Genomic DNA, 23,270 nt, shown 5'->3' on the forward strand with positions numbered 1-23,270 from the left:
TTGAGAAGGGTCAGTGTGAGGTTCATGGTTGGACTGGAGGAGCTTCAAGGGCTTTTCCAACCTGGATGATTCTGTGATACCCATAAAATTTGTTTATTTCCTGCTTCTTCCTACCATTTCAGCATGAAAAGGCAGCAGGAGTCACTGCCCCAAAGCAGAAGGGATGTTGCAGGGTGGCCGCATCCCACGAGTCCCGCGGGGTGGCTGTCGTGGGAGGCAGCCCCGGTGCTCATTGCTCAAGCAGTAGTGAGAGAAGCAGCTTTTCTCACCGAAAATACTCCTCGCTGCAAACCTGGTGCCTGAGGTTTGTCAGTGGGGAGGGAAGGGTTTGTGTTTCTGCAGCTGGATGAGTCCAGCGATTGTAGGAAGCTGTAACAGTGCCGCTATGACAGGCGCTGATCGGAGCGAAATTCTGGCCCTATTAGAGTTAACAGGAGTTTTGTTTTTGACCTCGGTGGGGCTGAGGATTTTACCCGAGGAGTATTAGTCATCAGTATCAAGATGAATTAGATGGCTTGTCAACAAGAACCAGGCAAGGTTATTCCCGTGGGCTGCTGGGCTTGGAATGGGAAAAGCTGGAAAAATAATGTCCAGCTTATTCCATTTATACCCACAACACATGCGATGCCTGTGTGTAATACCTAAGCATTTATCGCCTGTTTCACTCTGTTCCTGTCAAACACACTGGGGAATGCTTTGCTCAGGGAGGCGGGAGGGAATTGGAGGGTAAAATTTCCTTGGAAAACTTCCCAGAACTGGGCTCAGCTCTCATAAACAAGCCCTGGGAAGGCAGTTTCGGTGTACAACCTATGGTTCACATTTCTAGGAAATACTGTCAAGCAGAGCTACTAACGGCCCTGTGGAAGCGCACAGGGCTTGGAATGCTTACAGCCCGGCCGGCCCTTCCTTGGACACCATTACCCGGTTGGTTTTGAGAGTGTGATCCCTTTGAGACTCACTAAACACAGCAAAAATATCCAAAGTTTTAATCTGAATTTTTAAGCATAGGCAGTTTAGCACTGGGGAGGAAACAATTTAATAAGGAGGTTTGTGGGAGAGCGCTGTTGTTTGTCATCTGACTCCAGAAGGTACGATCCTGCGGTCTGGGCGCAGAAATATCCCTTTGGGCAGTAAAAACTGACCAGCACAGCGTAGGTGTCAAGTGATCAGAAACAGCCTTTTGTAAAAACTTCACAAGAAGGGATACAAGAATTTTTCAGGGAATAACAGAAATAAAATAGAATAGAAATAGAAAAGAATAAATAGAAATAGAAAAGAATAGAAAAAAAGAATGGTTTGCTTGTGAGCAACAGAAAAAATAGATGAAGTAGTTAAATTTGTTGGAGAAATCAATGATTACATATCATTTGCCTGGCTAAATATCATTTACCCTCATATTTATCTTACAAACCTTTCACCAGGACCTGCCTCGCTCCCGAGCTGTTGAAACGGGCAGTTTTCCTTGTGCTGGGGCTCAGTCCAGACAGCAGCCCCAAGTGCCAGCGTAAGCTGCTCTTGTTTGACTCACTGTGCCGCCTGCTCTCGCTGACTGCGGCCGTGCAGCAGAGACGAGCCCGGGCAAACCAGCCCTCGCTGCTCCTCTCCCTACAGCCACGGGCGGTCAAACCGTGCGGGACACGGCCAGGGAATTGGAAGGTCAGAAATCAAGAATATCTGTGTGTTCTGGAGAGGAGAGAAGGGAGCCGGCCGCAGAAGGGGTCCTGTGTTCTGCACGTCTCGGGGGCAGCAGCCGCTCCAAGCCAGGCAGGGTCAGCCCTCGTGATTCCCTCAGTGTTGGGAGTGTGGGTCTGCGCAGGAAACCTCATCTCAGCTTACAGAGACACCAACAGCCGTGAGCAAGGCAAGCACAGGAAGGAAGATGGTCACGACAGCACTGAAGGAGGGGGAAGAGATTCTTCCCCATGAGAAAGTTTTCCGCAGCCACGCTGCTTACAGACAAATCTGCTCTTTGTTTGCTCGTCTCTTCGCAGACGTCCCGAGAGGAGACGTGCACACAGCTGCACCCCCAGCATGCACCAAGGCTCCAGGGGCGCCGCAGCAGCACGCTGCAGCGTGTTTTAGAAGCGGTGATGGTAGCAGCTGCTGCATTTTTGGCAATCCTCTTGCCCCGCTATAGATCATCAAATAATTCCTGCTGGAAGGGACCTTGGGAGGTCACCCAGCCCAACTCCCACTCACAGCAGGGCTTTGGTCCAGGAGATCCCCACTGGGTTGCACCGGACAGTGCTTGAAGCAACTGCAGGCCGCTGCCGTCGCACGCCGCTGGCAGCCGGCTCACCCCACTGCCCGACACCCCACTCTGCCCCGACTTCGCCAGCGGGAGAGTCACTCTCCCCGTGTTGTGCGAGCCCACAGACGGGGCCCACGCTCTTGTCCTCTCTGCAGAAGTGCGACGTGATGAGGCTGGTCTACAGCCCGTGAGGTGCGAGCCAGCTCTTCTCTGCCAAAACCGTCGGATTGTTCCCCTTTGTCGTCGCACTGTCAGACGGGCGAAGAAGTGATGCTGAAGTACCAGTTGTTCTTGAGTGTAATGTGAGGCCACACACTCGCCCCGACTTGGATTCCTGAACGAGACATGCGATATGGCACAGAAATCATGGTGGACATCAACACTTCCAGGAAAATGTGGATTATTGTCCTTACATAAAAATGTTCACGTAAACTGGAGCTAAGTATTTCAAAGAATTATGTTTCCTAGAGTTATGCTGACCTGTAAAACCCACGTTAGGTTTGTAAGTTGCTTGCATTCAGGGGTGTTCATGGCCAGGTTTTGGTCTGGTTTTCTAGTTGTGAGCTCAGGTTGAGATCCTAAACCTCGGTCTGTCACCCCAGTACGCAGAGAGGGCTGGAGGTGGTTGGTTTGGGCTGGGAGCTCTCCCCGTGGGCAGCCTGGCCTCAGGGCCACCTCCTGCCACGGCTCTGGGAGGCGATTCTTCGCCGGGACCAGCTGGCTGAGCCCCCGCATCGCAGCCAGAACCCCCCCAGACCTTGTCTGCTTTCATATCCCGTGGAAACAGCACTAGTGCTGCCTGTGGGGAGCGGGAGGGAGCGCGGTACCTGACACATCGGGTGGGGTTAGCATCCGGTACGGCCAGGGCTGGGACTTGTCCCTCTCTCTGCAGGAGCGAGGCTCCTTTCCTCTGGAAAACACTGGCTGAATAACGGGATTCTTCAGCAAAGGTGAACTCACCCCCTCAAAGAGAGACAATGACATCTTTTGTACCGAAAGTTGTGCAAGACAGACGGCAGATTGTTTCCTGGCAGAGAGGAGCGGACGCTCGGCGGAGGCCCGGCGCTGGAGCCAAGGAGGGCGTTTGAATCCCTTTTTCCGGGAGCGCTGCCACACACGCTCGCGTGCCCAGGGACCCTCCGCCGAGGCCGCCGGGAGCTCTCGCGTCGTCTTCGCGGAGGGCTGGGACAGTTCCTGCAAGGGACGAGCAAGCAAACCGAGAAAATGCAGCGCAGTGGGAACTACCAGTATGTTCCCTGTTCAGAGGGCAGCAGTTATTTAAATCTAGAGTGGTTTGATACATGTTATTTTAAAAAGAACCAATAAAAACTATTTGTATTTGCTCGAGAAGAAAATTTGCAACAGTGGGATTTTTTAATTTTTTTTTTTTTTTAAATCTCCCTGCTCTCATCATAACTAGATTGATGATTTCTGTATTTCTCTTTTTAGGAGATGACTAGAATAACTTGCCAGATGAATTTCTCTTTTATTTTATTCCAAGTTTTAATTTAAGACAGGAGAAGTGTGGCTAAGCTTCTTATTTTATGCAATTATTTTCTGGCACAGAACCCGGGGTCTCTCTAACTACACAGCTATGCATTCCATATTGTTTCAATCACGTGGAGATTGAAAGGAAGGATGTAGGCGACGGGTGACAGCCAAGTGCTGGTGACAAAGCCTTGAGGCAGCAGGTGAAGCAGAGCCATGTTTGCCCCTTACACGAGTTTCATGCACAGACCTGGAAATCACTTGACAGTGAAGTGGGTGCTCAGCCCCGATCTGCGCATCCGCGAGCTCTGTCAGACAGGCGACGACACGCGTTCGCAGCTACATCCCCACGGACGAGCAGGAGCATTAAATCCATGACGTAACGCGTAGGTGGTGGACTGAAAGCTGGCATCAAGATTAAGAAATACAGACTATTTTGTCTGTAAAAAATGTTTTCAATGGCCAACTTACTGGATCATCGAACTCCAGTGACACGCCTCGGTGGGCGCATTCGGTGTTTAGTACAGGATGTAATTTTGGATGAGATGTTGAGGGATGTGGTGTAGGGGAGAGCTTTGTACAGTCGGGCTGATGGTTGGACTCGATGATCCCAAGGGTCTTTTCCAACCTGAATGATTCTGTGATTCTGTGGAACTTGAGACTGTAAATCCACAAGTTCACACCTATGAATTAACTTCATTCCCATTAGACTCAGCCGTGTGTCCTGTGGGTAAAGTAAGAATTCATTGGTCCAGGTATTAAAAATTAAATGACCAAAATCTCCTTTCCTCGTCTGCCAGAGAGGCCGTGGAAATTTCCCATTGTGTGGCTTTTCTTACCCTTGCTCTGATGCCTTTAAATCAAGGTTTGGCTCCACGGCTTCGTTTACATCCAGAGGCTGTCTGCATCGAGCCTGCTTCGTACTCTGCGCATGCATGACCCTGAACAAACCATCCCACAGCACTGACATAACAGTAAATAAAGGGTCACAGACAAAAATGGTGAACCTTCCTCAAAGAACCTGCTTTTGGTCATCAGTGTCAGGCTTGGATTGGACTTCATGTGTTTTAGAGGCACAAAACGTAATAGAATTTGCACGTATTATAATATTTTATCGCAGCACACGTTGCCTGGTTCCACGTGAGCGACGGGGAGCGGAACAGAGTTCCGTACTGGGAAGCCGGACTCTGCCCGGCCAGGGGACCCACACAGACGTCCACAGACTTCCTTGGATAGGCCACTCCCAGATGGGCTTTCCATATTTTCTGTAACTAAATTAAGCTTTAACAAAGTCGTTCTGACCACTTCATTACATTTTACAACCTAACACTCATCTCCACATTTTAGTTGTTACAAGATTTCTCAGGAATTGGAACATTTCAGCATCTCTCCGGAGCGCTGAGAGCATCGGGAAGTCTGGAGCTGGTTAAGGCATCACATGGGCCATTGACAGAGGTCCTTCTCTTTCCCCTCTGACATCGTTAGTGTCGATCCAAATTTATCTTTTAGATCTACAGACCTATGGCCAGTTTTAAAGCCCTCCCTGATTTTCCATCATCCAGGAACGCTTCAGCAACTGCTTTGTTCTCAGCCGCTGCCCGCGCAGTGCGATCTATCGGCACTTCCTTCTCCAGTCACCACAGGAACGTTGGAAATAAAATATTGTCTTTTCAGACCGGGGCTCACTGACCTGCCAGGGCACGGGGGCCAGGCCAGTCGTTCGACACGCACCAGGAGCCCGGGCTGGAGCACTGGTTGAGATGCACTGCTGAGCTCCCTGGGGCTGGAGGAGGCTCCATCCCATCAGCGCTGGGAGGAACTGGGTCTCCGGAAATACTGGAGACCCTCGAGCAAAACAAAACAAACATACGCTGACTCCCGCAGGAGTCGGGGAAGGAGCGTGAGAGCATAAGGAAGGAATTACCCGTTTTGTTTCACTGTCTCAAAGAGGATTTGGAGAAAATGTGGAGTTGGAAAAGATGTGATTTGGGATTGGTCCGACTGGTGGTTGGTGGCCCGGGAGGAGGAGGAGGACAGCGAGGCGGCACAGGCAGAGGGACGGGGACCCCTCTGGGCTGGAGAGATGGTTTGGAAAGGTGGTATCGTGGCTACGGGTGGGCAGCGTGGTGGCACCAGGCAAGGCCATCATCCCAGAAGGTCACTATCAGAGCCTGGTCACTGCAGATAATCCTGCCCCAAACCATTTTTGAGCTTCTTTGTTTTTACTTCCCACCCTGCCCACACATGGCTACAGCAGAGCCGCAGCGCACAACGTCTCAGCATCTTTCTGCCAGTTCCTTGGTGCCCCGCTGTCCCCCGGGGCCTCCATAAACATCACTGTCAGGTCTGGGAAATGATTAAAAATAATGGGAAAAAAACAAGCGAAGAAACACAGACATCCCCACGAGTGCAGGCAACTAAAAAGGGGACACAGAAATAGCAAACAGCTTTTCAAAGTTTAGCCTAATTTTCCTTTCTCTGTAGATGGAAATTCATTGCACTGGTGCTGCTCCAAGCTCCATGGCATTTCTCCCCAAATATTTGATGGTGCTTTGGTGGATGAGGTTGAGAAATCCCTCTCTGGAGCCACCAGCTCCGGCTGCTGCACAGGACCGGGCAGCCCTTAGCTCTGACCTGGCAGCAGAAGTCAGGCGTTCCCATGCTACCATAAACTAATTTTTCCTTATTCTAATTCGAATAAATGTTCCTTACCAAACATTAGCATCTTACCTGTCAGCGTAACAAATTACAGAGCTCTGGAGAGACAAACACCAGCAACTCTGGTGCTTGCAAGTTACCAAACTGCAAAGATAAATATTTAGATGGCACGCTACAAGGCTCCAAGCTTCAGGCTATAAACCCCGCTGAAAAACCACATCAAGGAAGAAGGCACCAAACCACCCCGTTAAATCACTCGGATCCTGCTCCCTCCGCACCTCCTCCAGCCCTGGCCTGGCCCCCTTTTCCCAAAGCCAGAGAATTTCAATGCAGGCAAAATAATGTTTCTGAGCTGTCCGAGCAGCAGCAGCCCCGGCGAAATCAAGAGAGTTGGGGAATGTTCAGGATAGTGGGAAAGTTCCGAGGTATGCGGTCGTTCGAGCTGCACCCCGGCGGAGAACAGCGATACGAGACACAAACCTCGCGGTGACCGCTGAGAGCAGGCTCCACTCGGCACCACCAGCGCTCGCTTTACTCAATCACCTTTAATCCGAATTTATTTCCCAGGTCTTTCCCCTTGCCCCCTGTTCCCCAAGTGCTTCCGATGAGCCCTGGCAGGCCCCTGCCGTCGCAGCTGCCCGAGCAGTGCTGCCACCAGCCCCCGCTGCCCTCCCATCCGCAAAGCCAAAGCCAGAACTCACCCAGCAAACGCGACGGAAAGGCGACAAGGGAATACTTCTGAAAGCAGATTATATTGCTGTGCTCTGCAAGGAACTGTCAAAAAAGCTGTGGGTTCCTTCTGCTACCGAGTAGAAGCTACATGTCACAGTAAAAAGCATTACAGTTAATTATTTTCCTGATTTTTTCCCCCCTCTTAACTCCCCCTTTTTGGCAACAACTTTTTGTCTAGGTTGGAAAATTTAAAATGGATACATTTTCTAGGTTGGAAAATTTAAAATTTTATTTCTACTCAGCCTTAAATGTTCTCTGAGTCCATTTCTTCACTTGCAGACTTTTCATTCATTTTTCCCCCTTTTTTCCTCTTTTCCTTTCAGCTTTTTCTACAGTACTTCCTCCACTTTAGAATCATTTGAGAGTGACAAAGAAAATCAAACAAATAGAATTTTCCGATTTTGGAGAAGTTTTGAAAAGTTACAGAACAGAGAAGACAATTAAAAAATGAAAGGAAAATAAATTTTTAAAATTACATTCAGTTATGAAGGGGAGAAAAAGCAGGGAAAAGGGAAAATCAAAACAGTTAAATATTTAACTTTTTTTTTCAGCACTATTAAATCTTTAAAATTGCTCAATCCAAACCTGAAAGAAGCAGCAAATTTGATTTTTTCCACAGACACATATAAACAGTAAAAGGATGAAGTACACTGAGATTAAATAAGAAGGAAAATGATCTCTTTACAGGCAGAAGGTGATTGAGGAAAGCAGAAAGTCCTTACGCACTCGAATGCTCTTGCCATGTCCGCAGCCCCCGAGACCTTGTGCACCTCAGACGCAAAGGCTGAGGGGTTGGGGTCTGGGTTTGTTTCTAACCCCGTCTCCTGGCTTGCAGGCCGTTAGGTTGAGTTTAAAAACCTGCATTTCCCACGTGGACGCAGAAGCTGCTTCCACACCAGCCAATGTCCCAGTGCCGGGGAGTGCTCCTGCACCATGGCACTCCATCCCCTGGTAGGGTCATTGATGCCTCAGACCTCTCCCACGGCACAAAGCTCTCCCTGGCTCATGCTAACTCATGGTTTTCCCCACAGATTCCCGTGGTCCAGGAGCCGGCGGGGCTGTTGGAGGTGAAAGAGGTCCCCGGCACGGCGCGGTGGTGCCAGTGGCTCTAGAGGTAAGTGGTGGCCTCTCGGCTCTCCCGCTCTCTAGCCTGCGCGACGGCAACGTTGATGCACTGAAGCCACTCCTCGGCGTTCTTCTCGTCTTTGGCCTTGAAAACATAGGTCTTGCTGTCGGTGAAGATCTCAAAGGCCCGGGGCAGGCTGCGGTCCCTGCGCTTCTTCGCCACCACTTTAACGCTCTGCACCTTGCTGAGCTCAATGGGGCAGTCGTCGGGGTCATCTTTCTGAAACACAGGGAAGACAGACAGAACCAAGTTCATCTGGTAGAGCTTCCACCAACTTAATAAAGAGTTGATGTCTCTAGAGCTGGGCTCGTAAGTGTTGCTCCTGCGGGCAAACGCACCGATGGGGACTTCCCAAAAGAGCCTCAAGGGGAGCTCAAAACCCCCCTCCCACGCAGCGCCGTGGTCTACTGCACCCAACGGCCAAGGGTTCACAGCGACGCCCGCGAGCTCTTCCCCCTCAGCATCTGCACTTTTTAGTTCCAGCTTCAGCTTTTAACAGGGGCTTGGATTTTCCTTTCTCTGGCTTTTAATAACGGTGAGCTCTGCTAACGGTGCCCAGCACAGCTCATGCCGATGGCAAATGCTTCCTACATACGAAAACCAGCCAGTCCTTGGGCACTGAGGAAAGCTCTTCTCTTAAGCAGTGGTAAGTCCTTCCCCTTCTCAGAGTCTCCACCCAAAACCAGAAGCAGCAACTCCTTTTGTAGGTTTTGACAACAGAACAGATACCTTGAGTCTGACTCAGGAATGTGAGGGAAACGGGGGCATTTCTCAGTGGGGAGTGGAGAATGCAGGACAGCTCAGTTGCAATTTTGTTTGAAATCGTATAAAGTAGGTACATCTAGGAAATCTTAATGTCATTGTAAGAAACATGATGCAGGGAGCGTAAGAGAGAGTTGTACAAAATCATGGAGGTTTCCTGTCGGAGAAGAGATTTGTGAGCTCCTAAAAAACGTACAGATTGGGTCTCCAGGTGAGAAGTTTAAGTTTAAGGCCCCGATTCCTCCAGAATATTTATGTTTCTCCTGGTGAGCTTCTTATACTTTTTACCAAGAGGAGTAAGGCAGGTTTCCCAAAAGCTTTCTACTCCTGTTGTATAGGAAGGATCTGGACTGATCTGAGTGTGAATTAGGGGTTAATAATCTTGCGGGAGCTGAGCACGACTCAGTGTGGGAACTGCTGTCTCCAGAGCTGCTCTCCCAGCAGGCCAGCTCTGAAACATGGGACCAGGGCTGGGCACGGACGCTTCTCCTGCAATAATGTCTCAGTCCTTCTGGGAAAGAACCAGGAACATTTGACAGTTCTAAGGAAAAACTCACGTGAAAAGGCCACCCAAAAGAAGTCCCAAGCCCAACGGCTGTGATTCCTCTCTGGGATGTGATAGTCCCCTACCATTACCCCTGATCTGCCAGTTTTCCACATCCATAATGAATACCCAGGATGCGTTTCCCAACTTTTGGAGCTCTCCTCTGTTGCATACACATGTATTATTTTCAGTCAAGGTCTCCTACATTCCTGAAGTGCCAGAATCCCTGGGCAATCCCCTCTTTGTGACTCAAACCAGCAGTAAAGCCCATCCCTTGACGGGACCAGCTCTCCAGCAAGAGCAGCTGGCCCAAACCCCTGGCAGGGCCAGCGGCTGGGTGAGCGGACAGACCCCACCGGGACACGGGAGGTCCCTGGGCTGCGAACGGCGGTGCCAGCGCAGAGCTGTCATCTTGCCGGCACAGCTCCTGGTGTTGCTGTTGCTCGTTCTGGGATGGAACATTTATTTATCTCTCCATTCATTTTTGTCAGGGACCCTATTCCAGACCTGAGAATTTTTCTTTGGAAAGGATAAATGGATATTTGAAATGGATAATTTCTCACTAAAATGTTCAGTTCTGACCAAACAACTTTCCACAAACAATGAAGTTCATCTCCAATTTCACATGGGAACAGACATTTCCATCGATTCCCTGTGCATGACCACAGGACCACAGCAGTGGCACCCTCCCCTGCTTCCACAAACACCAATTAAAGCTTTCTTGACAGTATTAAGCTGGCTCTGCACTGAAATCTGACCTGGGATAAACATTATGAAGATTTTATCACAGAAAATGCAAAGAAATAATAGACTTGAGAACTAAAACTTTGCACCCTATGAGCCAGAACCTTACATTTAGGAGACTAGCTAGCAAAAATTGTATACCCCCTTTGTTACCGCACAGCATTTGCCCTCAAGTTTCACTAAAGAAAGTTGATTGTACCCTAGGCACATTTCTGTGGCAGGAGTTTACCACAATTTTCCAGGAGTTTAGGATGTGGCTCTTTTTTTGGACCTCTTATATGTTGGTTTTCTCCTGCCTCCCCTTTACCCACTGCCCATGCAGTTGCCTACACAGAGTGAGTATTGTCCACATGGTTACTCTGACGAAGGGAGGGTTCATGGTGGGGCTCCAGGAATAAGCAGGCCCAGCCAGCTGGCCATCCCACAATACCTCCTCTGTGCTGGTTTCTATTTTCCAGCGAGCGGCGTGTCGAGCCCAAACACCCACGCAGCACCCAGCCCTGCTCTGCAACGCCAGAGATGATGGGGCAGAGCTCTCACGCTCAGCCAGGCAAGCGCCGTCCGGCTTCACAGGCTGAAACAAGCACCAGCTGCAGCTGGGCAGGAGCCTCTACCACTGTCACCCTGCACCTTGCAATGCTTTCGACACCGGCACCCACCCGGCGAGGAGCGGGGTGGATCCTCCTGCCGGCTGCCGGAGGTGTGCAGGAGCGAACCTCCAGCGGGGTCTGAAAATCACACTTTTATCGTCTAAACCCCTTCTGTGAGGCTTCATACATCCAGTCCTGCTTAAAGGGTTTAAAATTTGGTGTTTGGTGTCTGCAATCGTCAGCCCAGGGAACGTGGGCAACTTAAACTGGTGGGCTCAGGGTTGCTCCAGGCTGCAAGCCAAGCAATGGTTAATGGCAGGACTTGACTCAAATTTAGGCCAAAAATGTAGAAGTAACAGAATATAACACACCAGCTTGAAAGACCCAGGTGTGATAACCCCACTGCTGTCCCCGGGGAGGCTGGACACCAGCCTGCTACGCTGAAGGTATTTGTGTCCAGGTATTTGCCTTCAACTTTAAAAAAAGCAAAGAAGCCTTGAGTTTGCCAGTTAAAAATGGGAAAGTTAATTTATGTGATTTATGCTATGGAGCAAAATCTGCTGTTCAACAGTCTCATCCGCCAGCTTCACCCACCTGCGCTGCATTGCACGCTCCCCACGTGAACAAGAGAGCACTGAGAACGCAAATCTAAGGAGGCAATCGCATCCCAGGGGTAATCAAGGCATTCTGAGTGCCTTAGGCCTGGCTTATTTGGAGAAATAATTAAAGCCATCCCATTAAATACATTTCTCTAAGCCAACTGACTTGTTAAAAAATGACAATTATTCTGACACTCTTTCAAAAGTGAGCATCAGCCAGTACTGAGCAGTACCTGTGGTACATGTATCACTAAACTGTCTTCAGAATCTCAACCAAAATATCAGAAAAAGTCACTAGAAATTAAGGAAAAGGCTATTTCCTGAACTACTTGCTTTCAGAAGGATTGTATTGTCCCATGAAACATGTTCCTCCCAGGCAGGACACCCTGTTGTATTTCTTATAGGAAGGGGCTCAGGAAACCATTTGAGAAGCTTAAAGAGCTTCTAGGTTTCTATAAAAATAAAAATTATTTACCAGAAATATTAAGGTTTGGCTATAATTGAAAGATGCAACTATTTTTAGATTATCTAAGAGAGAGCTCTTATAACAAAAATAAACAGACTATTTTGTACAATGTTTGATAATTCTCGTTGAGAAAAGCTGAGGAAAATTAGTTTCTAATAACTGAGAAGTAATAACTAATGGGGACTGGATTCAGTTACCTGCTGTTCCATGCCCTGGGACACACTTCTCTGAGTCTATCAGTGTAAATTTCAAATAATTTCACAAATTTCAGGAGAATTTCTCTGAATTTATGTGATGGTAGAAGTGAAAGCAAAAAAACCTCTGTTCCTTTGGGAGAAAAGCATTCTAGCATCACCTTGCTTTAAACACACTGGCATTTCCTGTGCAAATAACACCAATTGTAATGTCGTCATCTCGGGAACAGTTATTAACGTACAAAAGCAGGCAAGGCTTTCAAAAAAGGTGAACAGTCATTTGATTTTGGAGACTGCCCTGAGGCATTCAGAAGGGCCTGACTTTCCAGATACTCTGAACGTAACTATCTCCCCCCTGAACACGTCTGGTCCCATGAAAACCGGGGATGCAGAAATGACAGCTCACTTGCCGTGGCTGCTACATACCTCGCTGTGCCATGCCATGCACTTTGCATGTGGAAAAAATACATTTACCTGAGCAGAATTTATTGAATTTGTGTTTATTCAAGGAAATAAAGAACCACTGGTCAAGATGGGAAACTTTTTTTTAACCTACTGTAATTCCTTCAGGAGCAGAAGCTTTTGGAATATCTGAGAGGTGACTGTGGAGGCAGAGGGGACGATGCTCAGGCACAGGGCACCAGCTAGCAGGGTACAAATCACTGAGTCGCAGTGCCGAGCCCTGGACAGTTGTTGACTGAACAAAAGCAGGCTGAGCACTCTCAAAAATCTCACGCTCTTGATCCAGAGAGAAAAATATAACTAAAGCTGGTGAGCAACCCCTTGGCTGGGTTCGCCATGTGGGTACAGAGACCACGGGCAAAGCCGAGCGGCAAAAACCTCTGGAAAATGGTGTTGGGGGGGAAGGGAAAGAGAAAAATCAAATTGATGGTCTTTGGACTTACAGATTTTCCTTTCCGAAAAAGCAGCTGGTTGCCAGCCAGAGTGAAGTACCGAGTTTTCCACCTTTTGATAAACTTCCACCGGACTTGCTTCTCTTTAAGCTTGCCTTCAATCAGAGGTTGGCCATCCTGATTTACAACTGGGGAGGTGAACACACAATGAGGGGGTTATTTCTGTCCTCCCTTTGCCCCAGCCGAAAGCCCGTCTTTTGCTGCCAGGCAGAAGAGCTTTTTTTTGCAGTTTAGCTGTGTCAGCTCCGAGACCACATTCCTCCCGACCTCAAGCATTCAGCTGTCACTGCAGTGAGATGTTTCTGCCCTTAGCCATGTTTTGCTTGGGAGGCCTCGCAGATGGAGCTGACGGCTCAGACCCCTCTGCCCATCGCTCCTTCTACTCCCTTAACCATCACGTACTTCTCCCCACCATGCCGCCTCCCAATTGTTCCTCAGCCCCGCAATAATAATTTATCATTTCATGCAATTAAAAGTAGACATTCACGTTGTCTCTGAGGCTTTAATCCACGCTACAGAGCTCAGTACAGTTGTATTCCTGCTGCGCAGCATTTCGATAGGAATATTTTGAGGATATCACTCTCTGATAACTGCAGTAGTTTGCTTCATTGCAGCAGCAGCCCTACGGAGAAGGAATTAAGAGCCAGAAGTGGGATGTCCATGTGGGGCTGAGAGACCAGGTGCCATCCCACGGGAACAACTGCCAACCTCTTGTAGGTAATTCCAGCCCAGAAATGGAAATTTTTGCTGAGAAAGGGGTTGGTGAGTCCCAGGGCTTTGTCTCCGAGACATGACCCTTCCCTTCCTCACCCTCCCAAGACACAACTCCTCCCTCCCTTGGGAAAGGGATGTGTTTATTATCAGCCCTCCCTTATCCAGTGTTCGAGCAATAACCTAGCCCTTCATTTTGTAGAGGTCACTTCCTGTTACATCTTTATTATTTTTATTATCTTTTCTAGTTTTCTCTTCAGGAATGTTTCAAAAGTCATTTAACATTAGCAATCCATTTTGTAGCAACTAATCCTTACGACAAACCCTGTTACTTAAGTCTTCTAAATTCCACAGCACTGACCACTTGGGAACACAGTATTTTCTATCACTTTTGCATTTCTAAAATAATACCATTTATTTTGACATCTGGACTGCCAAAGGCCAGAGCAACTCACAGCTCAGCCCCCAGGGACCCGGTGCCTGTCCTGCTCCCTCAGGAACCGTCAAGGTCTTTTCATCATGTTACCCATTGAGGACATCGAAGTTTTTACCATCTTGTGGCAAAATTTACTCACACACTATTAGTGTGTCATTGGCCAATAACACTGCCTCACCCCTAGCCTGGGGGGTAAGAGCTAAAACAGCATTTCTGCCACGCGTGCACGTAAACGCCGTCCTTACAGAGCCTGCTCTAAATACAACACGGGTAACTCTGCCCAAACCAAAGATGACGAAGGAGGAGAGGGAGAGTCACAAAAGCTTCTGTTCCCCCCGATGACCCTGTGCTACAGTGTCTTGCCCAAGAATAATCTGAGAGATAATTAAAAATATGTAGTGTACAGTACAGAGTACAGGCTGTGATTGGCACGGAAGCAGAACAGGCACACTCGGAGCCTTACCTTCAGCTCAGCCACTTCCCAGTCCCTTCATCTATAGTGGTCTGAAAAGGGACTTCAGTTTGCCTTAGAAAAATAACTTATGTTTGTCACTATAGAATTTCCTTCAATCAATTCCCTTAAAAATAAAACCCAAATAAAGTCTCTAGGAAAGGAAAACATTTTTTTCCCCTTATTGCAAAATTATTGCTACATTTAAAATTACTTTCAGAATTCCAAGCACTGTGTGAACATTGGGAAGCCTTGCACCTTCCTTTACAGCGTGTTTATAAGGATGTGGCCACCTCTGCCGCCAGCCCCGTTGCCACGATGGTCACCTGTGATCAGTACTTGCTGGCACTGACCTCGGCTGGAAGCACACGAGGTTTTGGGAGCTGGAAGAGCGTTCCCAAACCCTGCACGTGAAAAACCCAGCAACCAAGGGGTCACCATGGGCTTTAAACCATGACCGCAGAGCGGCCTCCAGCCACCGCCCTTCACCTATGGGGCAATTTAAAAATTCTCTAGTTCCATGGCTGGGTTTCTTTTTCCTTTCTTTTCTATTTTTACACCGATAGATGGGACACAACGGATGAGATAGACCAAAGAGCAGACCAAGGCGTAAGCAGTCCGACAACGGATGTTTTTTGATGTGATGTTTGACTTGGAGCCCTTCCCAGCATCTGTCAGCTGGTCAGTTAATCTCTGGCTGGCCATACTTGCATACCTTAGCATTAAAGTTTATCCAGTAAAGTTTTTTCTTGATAAATGTTTGCTATTGTCTGTGCATGAGCCTTTTAGAGCCTGAAACACAGTAGGTTGGTGTGATGCTGAGGACAGGAGGTGAGTGGGGTGGCCAAGTGCAGCCCCCAAAGGTAGCACCTGGATTTTCCAAGGTTTTGTAGCTTTTTGAGCACATACTTCTCTTCGCTGCCTCCTGTCTGGTAGAGGAAAAACAAACAGCGCAACTACAACGCATCAGATTTAGATAAAGAACGTATTTTTTTTGCCCAGCTTTGTTTATACTGGCAGAGAGGCAGGCTTTGGGGGTCTTCAGTGTGTACGATTGCAATTTCCTCAAGAAAGACTATAAATATTTCTGTCTCTGTAGAGAGGGAGTTTCTGGAAGGAGATGGACTGAATGAAAAGGGAGGTGGCCAAGTTTCAGCTTCCACGGGGAACTGCAGCTGTGATTTCCGTGACAAAACGAGGTCACTCTGCTCCTCGCAACCCGCCGCATCCCAAGCTTGACGCAGCAGCTCTTTTCTGTAGATTTGCACGCCAGCACCGCTGCATTACACCCCCCGACCCAGCATGGAACAAAGTAAAACAGAGGCTTCCTTGCTCCCTGCATCATTTTCGTCGCTGCAAAATGGCACAAATTTACAGGGAAGCTGGTGTGGGGCTGCACCCATCTCACAACACGCTTTTTAGTGGGACAGAGCCACATTTTACAGTATGCCCATTAAGAAAAACTTTGCAATTGTGTTAAATATTGTTCTCAGAACTACTACAGATACACAAGTTCACTTGTTTTAGAGATTTCCTCAACCAACAATCTCTTCTCCCAAGTCTTTCAGAGAAGCATGGTCAGGGTGAGAGCTGTTTTCAAATAAATATTCAGTTTATGTGAAAAACCTGGAGATGGGACCAAGAAAATGCAGAGCTGAGGGGATTTAGAGTCTTCCTTGGCCATGAGGACGTTACGACGTGCAGTGACGTGGTGCTTCTGCAACAGCTCTTTGCTGGCAGCCTCTGTCCTGCCTCCACGCCCCGGTCTGCTGCTGGGGATGTGCGCAGGAGCAACAACACTCAAAATGATGGATCTGGGGCTGAGTACGACATCTGGGGTGAGGCTTTTTAAACCCTCTGCTGAACAGGCTGTGCAGAGGGAGGTGGAGAAGGCCACGGGGAATCTCCCTGCTCTATGGCAGAGAAAACCTAAACAGGGCAGAACAAACTGCCCAAATTCCACACATCCCCCCGCCTCCCCCATGTGGGTTTCTGAAGCACTGGTCCAGGGCAGATGCCCTTGGGAAGGAGCCTCATGCCATGTAGTCTATGCTGAATTTACACTCATGTAAATTAACTGCTGATGAATGGATGGCAAAAAAATCCTGCACAGGCTCACTCCCCATTTTCTAGACAAGAGAAACAATATCCTGTGTCAAAGCTCCCTGATAACAGCTAACCCTGTTCAAACAGAGCAGAAAGCAGCTGAAATCCAGCTCACACAGCTAACAAGATGTTCACAAGATATCATCAAATGCCACTGAACAAAAAAGTACTGGAGAAAATAATAATCCATTCTGAGCAAGGAAAAAGCTGGGGGGTTTTCCAGATAAATTTGTTTCTGCAAAAAATCTGGCTTCACCTTGAGCTGAGCCTTGGCTTTTTCACCCGGGCAGGACCGTGTGCTCATTTCTGCCTGTGGCTGCGCTGATGCCCTGTCAGCGGGGACACCACCTGCCAACAGCAGCTTCATGGGGGAGACGTACTGGGAACAGAAGGGCTGGTTTTCTTCCTAAACAGCTTTCTGAGGCTGTATTGGGTGTTATCTGGCATTTCTGCAGCTGGGATTTGATGGGAGACCCATAATGGTCATCCTGAAGAGTCATTCCTCTCTGGGAGCTGAGCAAAAGGCCAGTCCCACAGGGCCGGCAGCTCTCTAGCAGCTCTGAGTACAAGTCCTCGTGCCCTCGTCCCAGCCACTTCATCTTCTGGTGACTTCGTTCCCCATTTATAAAATCAGCATTATAATTTCTCAGATTTGTGAGAACAGATAAAAAGTTTTAAATTTTTATAATTATTCTAATCTAAGCTGATATTTTGCTTATTGTGCAAGTGCCTCATCAAATTTCAACCTTAATGATGTACAGGGTAATATCCCTGTCATTCCCATAATTTGCCGTTCCCATGTGCACTCTTGGTGGAGGATGTTTTCTCACCATGAGAATACACAGTTTGGTGTCAGGAAATTACCATCTCAGTAGCATGTGGGTGATAATAACGGTGCATGGCTCCATATCGTCTCCCAAGATGAAGTGTCAGAACCACTGTGACAAACTCTACCCAGCGAGAAGCAGAGAGCAAAAAGCTGTGAATGTGAGAAACTCAAACCAGCAGCACCAAGCTGCAAGCTTTCCTGGAGTGTATATTAAAGAAAGAGGAGAGAAATTCACTTCGATAAAAAATTGACAAGACAGGAAAAGAATTTCTACTCCTACATGATAACAAAAAAGAATTCATCATGTGCACAGTGACTTCCAGAGCACGACGACAGCTGTATAAACATCTAGATACTGCAAAAGAAGGACTTGATATGAAAAGACAATTGCTCAGTGGTTGGACCTTGTGCCTCTACCTGGCTCCTGGTCACCCAGGAATGGCTTCGATACCAATTCCAGTGCACTAGGAACATGCTTTAACCCAAACTAAGAAGGTGTAAAGCACAAAGCTCAGGGACCAGAAGACACCGAGATGGTTGGTGGTCAGGAATGCAACATGAGAAAGGAAGGCAATGTGCAATTTTGGCCTAAAGTGGATTTTTATGGCCAAAATCTTTCAAAAACAGGATTTACTAAAGCAGTGCTGATCTCCCTTTAAGCACCCGGTGGCTGGAAGCAACGTTAACAGAGCACTTCTTGTGTACGTCCACAAAGAAGCCCATGGGGAATTCTGATGTCAGCTTCCAAAGTCGTTGTAATGAATCTGATGCCAGTATGTCTGAGGGTCTGATTAGAAGAAAAAGATTCATGAAAGATAAGAACGAAGCTCTTTTCCAATATTTTTCTAAGTCCTTTTGCTTATTTTCATTGCGGTTAACTTCACAGAATCACGGAATAATTCAGCTGGAAGAGAGCTCAAGGAGTCTCTCATCCAACCTCCTGCTCAAAGCAAGGTCACCAACAGGGTCAGAGTAGGTTGCTCACGGATTTATCCACCCGGGAGTTGAAAATCTCAACAACATCTCTAGACAAGCTGTTCCAAGGCCTGATTGTCCTCATGGTGGGAAAGTTTTCCCTTGTAACCAGTCTGAACCTCTCCTGTTCCAATTTATGCCCGTTGTCTCTTGCCCTCCCACCACACACCACCAAAATGAGCCTGGCTCCGTCTTCTTGATGACCTCCCTGTAGTTATGGACAGACTACTATGAGTTCCTCTTGAGCTCTGCCTGCACCAGCCCTCATCCCTCAGCTCCTCCTCACAGGGCAAGAGCTTCAGTCCCCAAACGTCTTGGTGGAGCTTCTCCCAGTCCTTACTGGGATTCTACTCAGTCATCACTGCAGGCATTTGATACCTGCTGTGTGCAGAGTAGGAGTAAGTGCATGGAGCTCTGGTAGCAAGGGACATCATGAGGAAATCCATACTGCTTCAGAAACACAGAGCTTTATTCTTCTGTCTGAACTCTCTCCAAACCCAAATTTCAGTAGCTGGCGGCCCCACTGCTTTCCAGGGCAGAGCAGGGTTATGTGGAAGAAGCATCTGCGCTTCTAATACAGTTAGAAGATTTTTTAAAAATGTCATCAGCTGCCAATTGGAGCACACACATTCCTTATACACATATTAATTATTGGAAAATTATGCCTAGTTTTGATTCCTTCACCTTGCATGAATAAGGACAAATTAGAAGACCTCAGAAAAGTGATACAAGACTGATTTAGGACTGATCTTTCATCCGATTATTCATATCACAGGAAACTAATAAAGTGTGTTCTCCTTAATTTGCCCAAGCAAAGATCAAGATGTGACATGATAAAGTCTACAGAGATTTCCTGCAGAGCAGGGAAGGGCACAAGGGGATGCAGTGTTTAGAGACAGCCTAGAAATAAACCCACATTTTAACAGTGTGGCTAAATCACCCGAGCAACATCTTAGGCCTGTCATGGATCCTCCTTCACTTGACTTTTAAAAATCGGGTTTGGACATCTTTAGGAAAATACACAAAAGTAATACAGATCAAAGAGAAAACATTTCTTTGATATAAGCATTATAGGACTAGATTATTTGACTATTCTTTTATAGAAGGTCAAACTAGGTGATCACATCATCTCAGGGTTTGAAATCACTCTGTGTGGTGGTATGCTGACATGTCTGATGAGATCTTTAGCTTGAAAAAAGGAGCTAAAGGATTCAAAAAGCTATATTTACTATATATTTGTCGTTACTTTTTTTCTCCAGAACACACAATAGAACTAAAAATATTACCCAAACTCAAAATAAAAAGTTATTTACTATAATATCCATTGCTTCTAAACCCATCCCAATATAGAGACACTAACTCCAAAATCAAAACCCCTGAATACTACCCATTGCTGTAAGTGGCCATTGGAATTATTTTCTATTAATTGTATCTTGCTTTCTTTGCAAAACTACAATGCATCAAGCTTTAAGTAGTTTAAGTACTGAATAAAAAGTAAAAAAACCCTCCAAACTCTTCCAAGAGGCACTCCAGACAGATAAAAAACAAAGCATTAAATCTTGCATTTGATGAAACAAAATCATCCACAAAAATTCAGTCCAATCATGAATGATCTCAGTGATAATAAACTCCTATTAACTTGAAAGAATGGAATGTGTGGGTGGCAAGCAGATGAAGATAAATGCAATTAACCTAGGGGAATATGGATTCACTCACTCTCATTAATCATCACATTTGGTTTTGTTGAAAACCTGGAAAGGACACATTACCAAATGCCACTTTTTATAATTTTCAAGCAAGCATTATAGCTGGGATATTTCAGTTCACTAGATAATCACCACTGCTAGCAAAAGATAAATGTATTCAGAAGTTAATATAGTGTAGGCTATTCTGAGTGAATTGCTTTTTTAAAAGAGGAATTCATAAAAAACCCCTCAGTTGTACCCGAATCATTGCCCATGGGCACAATGGCTCTTCTGCAGCCCACAGGGATTACCGCAATTTCTTTGTAAGCTTCCAGAAGAGGGAATGTACTGCAAATTCCCTCTCTGGCTATCAAGGGGTTTTACTGAGTTTTTTTGTGCAAGAGCTTGTGAAGCCCACTGTCAATACAGGAGGATATGTTGAAATGAGGCTCTTAAAGGCCAGCTTTTCCTAACGAGAGGCACACACTGCATTTACCAAAATTTCAAATGCTTGCATCTGTGCTTGAACAGTCATCATTTAGAAAAAAAAAATTAGTGTAACCTGGTTTTCCTAGCTCTGAGACCAGCTGCACAGCCAGGGCACACATGTGTATTTGAGCAGATGCGTAGGATTTGCGGGAACGCTCTTCCTGGGTGGCAGGAAAAAAACACAATTTGGGAGGATTTAACAGCACTTCTGGAAAAGCGCGGTTGTATAAGAAATGCTTTGCAATCAGAAGAATGCATGAGAAATATTCAAACTTTCTCTGGGTTAATTGCCACTTTGGGTACATCCACCACATTGCTTAAGCATAACTGCCTCTTTCCTCACAAACTGCCTCCAAATGTAGTCTGGCTCCGAAAATCCTCCCAGCTACATCTGAAAAACACATCATTGATCTGGCATCCTAAGGCAAGATCAAGGCTTTAAGGCATGATGCTTTTCTAAGTCTGGAGGATAAACAGCATCTTGCAACACGGCATCCAAAAAATGCAACAAACCCCAACATTAACAAAAGACAAAAGACAATAATAGAAAAAGAATTTGCCTCTGAATTCCTTCTTTAAGAAGAATTTGGTTGCTAAACAGCATTGCTGAGAGGAAGAAATTACTTTCTTGTCTTTCAAAAGTATTTGAGATTTCAAAGGGTCTGTCCTACTGTGGAATGAAAATAAAAGATGTTTTACAGCCTTTATGTTTCTTACCAATTCAAGGAGACCTCTGAATCCTCTTTCTTGTGTCAGATCTTATAAGCCCAAAAAGACTCTGGAATGTCTCCCACTCCGGTATGACTTTTCCCAGCTACCACAGCTCTACATCACCAATACTAAGGTGAATTTGTCACTCACCTGCAGATTTTTATTCCACTGAGCACTATCTTCCACGTTCATTTCCTACACCTGAGCTTTTTTATAACCATACAACACTATTTTCTTGGTCTTCTAAAGACTTTTAGAGCTGAGAAGCAAACCATGATAATTCACAATGTGCCTTTCTTACAAAAGTTTCTTTAAACTGAGAAAAAGAGAGTAATCACTCATAAAAAGGACAGTTACAGTCCAAAAATACTCTGTGCCCAGTTCCTCCTGTTCCTGACTGTTCTCAAAGATATCCCTGAACTCTCAGCCCTGGCTCTAAAACAAAGGATAAATGGTGATTTTGTAGATGCTGACATTCAATAAAGTCTTCTCCCTTCTCTCCTGGGCTCTGGCAGCAGAGACAGCCCGGTCGCTGGGCAGGGAGGAGGGCAGGCTGGAAACCTTTCTGAACGGGGGAGAATTACTGTTTTTTCCACTCCTAGAAGAGGCAGTATCATTTATAAGGGCCTATATAAATACCAGCATATAGGAATGAAAGTCTAATTTGTACCTGGATCTGCTGGGCCAGCTTGATGAGGGCAGCCCCACCTCGCCCAGCGCTCCCATGCTCGCCTATCTCCACGCAGAGCAGATTTTGGCACTTTTTGGGAAGGACAGAACTGCTGCGCTGCTGAGTGGAAACCACCCAGGCCAGGGGGGGCAGAGCTTTGAACATATTAATCCCTTCCGCTGACCCCAGCGTGTAAACGGAGACCCGTATTCCCACCCCCGGGGCAGCAGGATCTGCGCATGAATTTCATCGCGGCCTTTTCGCAGGAGCCAGGGGAAACGGCGAACCCTTGGGAGCGACGTGACCTTCTCCCTCATCTCTGGGGGATCTTGCGACACCAAATCTACGACCTACAACAACACGGCGATGTGATTTATCACCAGGCTGAAAGGATGATGAATAAGCGAGAGGCAGCGTGCCAGCCCCCCGCCGCAGGCACTCCACGGCAGGCGTTATGCTCCCGCTTCCCCCGGAGCGTCGGTGTCGGGCAGGGAACGTTGGTTTACCCCACTTGAGATATCTGAGTGCTCTGCAAACAGCCTCAAGAGCCTCTTGTCAGTGGTACAGAGAGAGCCCCCACTTTTGTAAGCTCTTGTACTAACCAGAGAGCACTGAAGAGCTCCCTGGGAATCGCTGCCTGCTGTCGCAGTCTTTTATTGCTGTTTGCCTTGAGTTCAGCCCCATTTAAAAATACCAGCTCTGTACTGGTGGGGTCTGGATCCCAGTCCCAACGCCGTGCTCCCAACACTGTGGCACCGCGTCCTGCTTCCAGCCCTTCTTAGCCCTCTCCTTGGAGGACGCGGTACTTTGGCAGGAGAGCGACAGGGAAACAAGGTGTCAGCTGCCCTTCGATGTCCCTGGACTAGCATCACCAGTAAAACCCACGGCATCAAGGAAATGGTGCTGCATCACCCCAAGGTTTGCCTTTGCCACCTTCATCTGGCCTGTTGGCTCTAATACAGCTTGTCCTACCAGCATAATCACAGAATCATTCAGGTTGGAAAAGACCCTTGGGATCATCGAGTCCAACCATCAGCCCCACTCTACAAAGTTCTCCCCTACACCGTATCCCCCAACAGCTCATCAATTATCTAATAACATCTAATCAATAGCTCGCTCCAAACACTCCCTTTTTTTGG

General features: G+C 47.2%; 1 protein-coding gene across 4 annotated transcripts in view; it reads right to left on the reverse strand.

Moving 5' to 3' along the window:
- Window positions 1–7,130: 7,130 nt before the first annotated feature.
- Window positions 7,131–23,270, reverse strand: part of VEPH1 (ventricular zone expressed PH domain containing 1) — a 98,400-nt gene continuing 82,260 nt past the window's right edge. For 3 of the 4 annotated variants that reach the window (XM_074878403.1, XM_074878401.1, XM_074878404.1), the window contains 2 exons: window positions 13,060–13,196; window positions 7,131–8,474 (listed from right to left, as the gene is read on the reverse strand). In XM_074878403.1, coding sequence (XP_074734504.1) covers window positions 8,238–8,474; window positions 13,060–13,196 — 374 coding nt within the window. In that variant the 3' untranslated portion in view covers window positions 7,131–8,237. Of the gene's footprint in view, window positions 8,475–13,059; window positions 13,197–22,025; window positions 22,482–23,270 lie in introns of those variants that run through there. The other variant, XM_074878405.1, reaches the window with a different exon arrangement.

Source organism: Strix uralensis, chromosome 9 (genome assembly GCF_047716275.1).
Source record: "Strix uralensis isolate ZFMK-TIS-50842 chromosome 9, bStrUra1, whole genome shotgun sequence".
In the NCBI taxonomy this organism is placed as follows: domain Eukaryota; kingdom Metazoa; phylum Chordata; class Aves; order Strigiformes; family Strigidae; genus Strix; species Strix uralensis.